The 6,793-nt window shown below is 39.5% G+C and overlaps 1 protein-coding gene across 1 annotated transcript; it reads right to left on the bottom strand.

Moving 5' to 3' along the window:
• Positions 1-2,793: 2,793 nt before the first annotated feature.
• FAM103A1 (family with sequence similarity 103, member A1) lies at positions 2,794-5,702 on the bottom strand. Its single transcript, XM_009078950.1, has 2 exons — positions 5,531-5,702; positions 2,794-3,928 (listed from the first exon to the last, which is right to left on the bottom strand). The coding sequence occupies exons 1-2, from the start codon at positions 5,695-5,697 to the stop codon at positions 3,739-3,741; spliced, it is 357 nt and encodes a 118-aa protein (XP_009077198.1). The 5' UTR covers positions 5,698-5,702; the 3' UTR covers positions 2,794-3,738.
• Between the last annotated feature and the right edge of the window lie 1,091 nt (positions 5,703-6,793).

Below are 6,793 nucleotides of genomic sequence, written 5' to 3'. Positions count from 1 at the left end.
ATAGTCTGAGTTTAAATACATTCAAATGTATAACTGCTGCAATATGTTAAAATATATTCAAACAGTAGAGTTAGTGTTTAGGAGTTGTTTTAGGAGTCGAATGTTGATTATATTTATATCAGAAATGACATTTGTCTTCCAGGTCTGAAATAGCCACTAGAGAGTCTCTTGAAAGTGGTTCAGCTTCTAACTAACCTTTCAGAGCACACCTGCACATTTCTGCTCCCAGCTGCAGAGACAGGATGAAATAGAGGTTGAATAGCTGTGAACACTTGTAAAACTGAATCTCACAAATCACACTAAGATTTTTTTTTTTTTTTTTACTGTGCACTTTCTTTTGCCTTCAAGTATCTAGGGGCTTAGCTGTGATTCAAAGCCCTTTAGCATTTTTTAAAACGCCCGTTAAGAAATTGTATACAAGCTATTGATTTCTGTCCTGTAATTTAGCAGGATTATTGTTCAGTATCAATTAACAATCCATGCAAAATTGCTATATGTATTCAGGAACAGATTTAGAACTGCTGCAAAGCCATATTCAGAACTTCTGTAGTGTTCAAACTCTTGTTAAAGTGGCAGTTATTTTTTAATACATAACACTTATCTTTGTTTTATTCATGACAATAATGATGTCTGAGCGAATGTCAGATCTCTTAAAGTCAGATCCCACACACTGAATTTTAATGTTTACCCTGTGACCTCCAGCGTAGTTAAAGCAAACAATTTCTGTAATGTTTGAAGTTGCAAATGTTAAAGTTACTCAGCTTCAGCGTGTTGTCATCTGTAACACACTGTAATGCACAAACCATAATCACAGGCAATACTTAACTAGTTTTATTTAGATTGACAGAGACAGTAAACTGGACTTTATTGTAAATACTACTTCATCAAAGTGGAAACTGCTGGAGGTGCTATACTTTGAATTATATTTACCTTTCTGTCTGCAAGACAAGCATTTATTTAGCAATGTACTCCTGCCCCAAATGAGATCTTGCTGTAATTGTTCTGAGGAAAAGTTTCATACAGGTCATTAAAGTTGAATTGAGAGCTCTACTGGTAAGGCAGATGGAGTTAAGAATGTAAAGAGACAAACTGGGAAGCTGCACTGGCCTGTCTCTCCTGGTCTCACAGCCAGAACAAGAGAGCTGAGACCATGAAACATGTGATTCTAATTCATAACTTCCACCTGGACCATCCTGATCTATCTGCTTCTACAGCCACACTGTTGTAGATTGGATTTGCCATTTTCTGGAATACTACACCTGATGTTTTTTGGAATGCTTTGCTGCACAGCCCTGGAATGCTTCATCACGCCGTCAGGAAGCCAGGCTGGGAGTGCTGGGATTGTTCATCCTGGAGAAGAATCTGGGGAGACCTTATAGCACCTTCCAGTAAGTACCTAAGGGAACTTCAAGACAGCTGGAGAGGGAATTCTAACAAGGGCACATAGTGACAGAAAAGGGAGAATGGCTTCAAACTGAAAGGAGGTGGCTTCAGACGATATTAGGAAAAAATTATCAGGTTGAGACACTGGAACAGATTAAACAGAGAAGTTGTGGATGCCTCATTCCTGGAAGAGTTCAAGGCCAGGTTGGATGGGGCTTGGAGCAACCTGATTTAGTGGAACTTGTCCCTGCCCACAGCAGAGGAGGTTGGGACTAGATGACCTTTAATGCCCCTTCCAACTCAGACCATTCCAGGATTCCTTATTCACTAGCGGAAAATAGTTACTGGGCTTGAGGAAAGGCAACAGATGAAACAGAATCTGTTCCTTCTGCCAGGTTTTATTTCAACCTGAGATGCTACTCCAGATGGTAAGGAAGAACATCCTGGCACAGCCTGACTTCCGTGGCATAGCTGGCACTGTCAGGCTCTTTGCAGACAGACATGCACTCCCTTCTTGGAGTCAGGAGTCTGGGCTGTTTGGCACTTTGCTCAGGATTCTGCATTTAAAGGGAATTCCACCGTACCAACCTGCAGGCTCTACATAATGCACAGGTAAGAACTTTGCATGATCTTGTATCTCCCAATGTAACAACTCTGCTATATCCATGAGGGTTAAAAAAGTGCATGTCATCCTGTAGAACTCCTGAAGGAAAAACAAACCTCTCGTGAAAACATTTCTAAGTGAATCTAAGGCAAATACTTCAGGCAGTAGGATATTAAAACTTGTGTCAGGGTTAAGAGCATTTTATCAAAGCAGAAAACAAATGCTTAGCAGGTAGGTGGAGACATTTGTGTCACAGCTTTTGTATTGCAGCCTATGCAAAAGCTACATACAGTGAATGTTTGTTTCCAAGGTCAACAGTAAACACCCTGTAGCTCTTAAAAGCATCTGATGAGCTGGGGGACTGTGCTTTTGACTTCTGTATTTTGTATTTAAATCAAGATGCACTAATTTGTGCTCCTTATCGCATAATGCCATGACTTTTACAGCAGTCAGCAGGGATGGGTCTGTGTTCCTGTACAGCAGCTGAAGAAAATGTCAAGTACAAAGACAGGCACAGCTCTCCTGATACAAATTAGCTTATCACGTAAATGGGAAAATAGAGAACTCTGACCCTATTATGGCAGAATGTAAGATAATGGATTAACACTCCAGACTTCTAATTAATCACAATATGTCTCATCCTCCTGATTGCAGCTGAGTAGGCCATTCTTCTAACTTAAACCCACAGCTGTCCAGTATTAACACTTATCTGTTGGTACAGCTCCTTGTGCAGCTGTCAGCCAAGACGACAGTGTTGCAATCCTGAACGGTTCAAAAGTAGGTTTCAGAAAGATTCACAAACATTCTTACACGTGAACTATACTTTTATTGTGTGAATACTTAAAATCCCCCATAAATCTTAAATCCTAAGAACCAAGTCACACTGCACTGCTTATGCTCTTTTCTCATACAGAAAACAGTACAGACCAGTACTGATCAAGGTTCCTTTCTTCTATAACATGCAGAAAGTATTTCATACAAACTACAATATCATCAAAGTTTTACAGCTTTACTGAAATGGGAATTCCAAAATATGTTATGCATATGCCAAATTTATTTCAAGATGACACAGATTAATCTAAGTCTGATATCACTTCGCAGGTAAAACTTCTATATCACTGAACTGCTACAAGAAGAAGATACATATTTAACTACCTATTTTTTATTCCAACTTTTAGACCATGTTTTAAGAGGATACTGCAAACGAATTGAAGCCATTGAGTCAAGACACTATACCAACCCCATAAAATATTTCTGTAATAGGAGCTCTCTTCTCAGTTTTAAGGCATCTGAAATTCAAACCAAACTGAGCTTTTCTCACTGTCAAAAGCCAAACTAAGACATTCTCTCCACAGAGAGACACATTATGTCACTTTCAAAAATAACTATCTTAAGGCAATGTGCCACTGCTACAGGCAAACCACAGCTATCCTCCCCTGACCTGTTTTGTTTTCTAAAATCTAACAGAGAGAAAGCTCAGTGATGGAAGAAAAGACATGTACCAGTACATATTCAGACAAAAGAATGAAATAGAAATTTAATCTACAATCTACAGACTCTAAACAAACTCCAAATAATATGCTTTTATTATTCATGAAAGGTATTCCCTTTTTCAATTCACACTACAAAGAAACAGCAATGGATTGTAACACCTATTCTTCACTTATCTATAAAACTGTGGAAAAATAAGAAAACTCAAAGCTAACTGAATTTGTTACAGAGCATTACTGGACTTTCAAGCCATAAGTACATCAGTAGGAATGATAACGAGGCCCCGGGTTGAAGGAGTTGTAGCCATACTGTCCATAGTGGGATGAGTACGATTGTCCTTGTCTGTGCTGCTGGTAGTTATTACCCCAACCTCTGTCTGGCCTCTGATTAGATCTGTAGTCACCTTGCCAGTTGTATCTGTCTCCTCTAAAATATCTGCCATCTTGAAACCTGCAATGAAAAGAATATATCAAAGTTTCACAGGAAGTTTTAAAAAGATGAATGATAATGAACCCTTAAATTTTACAGTTTTCATGGAAACTCACATAACTTTTTATAAGCTCAAATACTTACCTGTTTCTGTGACAAACTCATGAAAACAATCATCTGAGATCACTCATTAATTTCTTACTACTACCCTACACTCATTTGCTAAGTGACAGTAGGACAGTCTGTTTCCTATCACAAAGTACTCACAGGCATTAGGTGAACTGATGAAACTTCGAACAGAGACTCAGACCATGTGTCTAAAAAACAACCAGAAGGTACATTCCCTAGATATATCCAAGCCAGGTTCCATCTAGTAACTTCATGATTGAAAGCTTTGGCAGAGCAGGCTTAAGTAGAATGTAGCTACCTAAAACCAGAGAGTCCTAGCATTTGCATATTCCCTAAAGTACACACTACCACTAAAATACCTCTAGCACAGTCTCTTGCAGATTCCCATGCTCAAGACACTGTACCTAATCAATGGTATTTAACCATTGTTCAGTCTCAATTTTGGCTTTTCAGATGTATCTTAATTCCTAGCAACACCTGGGCTCCCTCACAGTCATTTTGTTTCAAATAGTGTGGTGTGGACAAACAACATTTGCATGAGGTTCACTTTGTGACCACAGTAGAGATGTTCATCGGTTCATCAGTTCAAAGAGCCACAGAGTTTTCTAAGAACATCTCCTTGACCAATCACCTTTCCTCAATCTGCAGAAACTAATTCTGTGTTTAATTACAAGCTTCTAGGGTGCAAAAAAGTTAGAATGTTGTCCTTCCTTAAATAAGGCATAAATGACTCCTTAGATATTAGCTGAGAAGTCTTCCCAGTTGTTAGCTGGACTGAGTTTAATTCCTTTCTACTAAAGGCTGATGTTAGTATTACCAAACATACTATGTGCTGCAATCGCTGTTTTTCAGTCACTCAAAAATCAGATGTTACTGCACAAAATTCAGTCAAAAGCTGCTATTACTTCCTGAAGAAATCACTCAAAATATTTTGCAGTGGGCAGGTAACACTGTACTCGCCAGACAGACTGGATGATTGATTTTACACTCATTTTTACTAGATAAAAGAAGTACAGGCTAATCTTAAAAAGTACAGCAAATACTTAGGTTACAAATGAAATGTTTTTAGGACAGCTAGCAACAGATAATTTGTTCCTTTGCACGTTTTCCTGCTAGTTATCATCCAACAGAAACAGGCTGCTTAGTTTTGCAGAACTCTCATCTTTCCCCTCTGGAAAAATGTTCCTGGCTAAGCAGTAACAAACTCCAGGGCAATGGATTCAGTGGTTTCAGCTCATTCTTTTCTAAAAAGCAAATTATTTAGTAGTTTTACACACAATGCAAAAACTCTACCTATCAAAACACAGAAAATGTAAAACCTCATTACTTTTCAGAGAAGACTATTTCTCTTAAAGTTACCTATGCAGTAACAAGAAGATACTTCTATTAACAGAACAGATTCCTATATTTCTTCTGAAGTAAGTGACCATTTAACTATGCATCTGTGAAACTACCAAGATTCAAAAAAACCCAAAACAAAACCCAAACCAGTACCGATCTCTGTTTCTCTGGTTGCCACCAGATCTGTTTCTCCATTCTTCAACTATAGGAGGGGGATCTGCAGGGCGTTTCAGATATTCTTGGTACTCTTCATCATCCGACGTGAATCGATGAGCAAACATCACTTCGTAATTTGGGGGAGTGTCAGCCAAGGAAGTCATTCTGAACACTTGAAATGTAAACACAACAAAAATGGCTTTAGCAATGTATGACGACTCTCATTGTAACAGCTATTAAAATCCACTTGGTGGAAATGAAAAGTTGCACAAAGATTAATACAGCTGTTGAGTTTTGGGCAGACGGCATAGATGACTCATAGAAAAAAGTGCTTCTTCAGATCACACTCCCCATCTACTCCCAATACACTTTTGACAGGAAAAGCATGACTGCAATCAGCTTGAAAAGTTTGCTAAGGTAGAGTATCATGCAAAGACACAGATACACACAGCCAGCAATATAAGCAAAATAATCAGATTCATTTGCAACCATTTATGTGTTAATAACTTGATTCAGGGAAAGGACAAACCTAAGAGGATGCTAAATCACCTCATGATATGCCTCTCTGATGGGATTTGTGTTTAAGGCCTTAGTTTCCTTATTTTTATATATGCCCCTTAGATGTTGGTGCTATCTGGTACTGTCCATCAGTAAAAATCTGACCCTAACAGCAGACACTGAGAAAGGCTCTACACCCACTGTTGTAACAAACCCCAAGAAATTTAGGGCATTTAAAGTCTTTGCCTCTCAACTTTCAGATTAAGCTCTTCTTCTGTCTCCCAAAGCTTTCCTTGTAGGACCAACATTCACCTTGCAAACTGGAAGGAATGAAGGCAGAGAAAGGTTTCTCCTGGACTTTGAGAGCTGAAATACACACCCTTAATGACCAAGTCCAGTTTTGGATTCTTCATGCTGTACCCACGAGCAGCTGAGGCTAAGGTAAGTGAGGTGTTCATGGGCCTTACACCACAGTTCTCCTTCCCTGGACTGACCTCCCCTTTCATCAGCCTCTTACACCTCGGGGTGTGTTTCTAACCTCCTCTTTCATCAGCCTCTTACACCTCGGGGTGTGTTTCTAACCTCCCCTTTCATCAGCCTCTTACACCTCGGGGTCTGTCCCCAGCCTCACACGGCTCGGGCTCTATCCCGTGCCATCTCCAGCCTCCCCTTCCACTCAGTGACGCAGTAGGAGTTATTCCTGCAGGATGCCCAGTGGCTTCACCCTCTTCTCTGCAGTGAGCCAACCCTCCTTAGTTTTCA

The sequence above is a fragment of the Acanthisitta chloris genome, unplaced genomic scaffold (genome assembly GCF_000695815.1).
Source record: "Acanthisitta chloris isolate BGI_N310 unplaced genomic scaffold, ASM69581v1 scaffold22567, whole genome shotgun sequence".
NCBI lineage: Eukaryota > Metazoa > Chordata > Aves > Passeriformes > Acanthisittidae > Acanthisitta > Acanthisitta chloris.
Note: the sequence above shows the minus strand (reverse complement) of the source record. Positions and strands in the feature narration are given on the sequence as shown.

What these genes read in the sequence shown, in the direction of transcription:
- FAM103A1 (XM_009078950.1), bottom strand. Translation starts at nt 5,697, where the DNA reads ATGACTTCCTTGGCTGACACTCCCCCAAATTACGAAGTGATGTTTGCT. An exon ending in AACCAGAGAAACAGAGATCG is followed by an intron (nt 3,929 to 5,530) that starts GTACTGGTTTGG and finishes TTTTCATTGCAG; the next exon opens with GTTTCAAGATGGCAGATATT.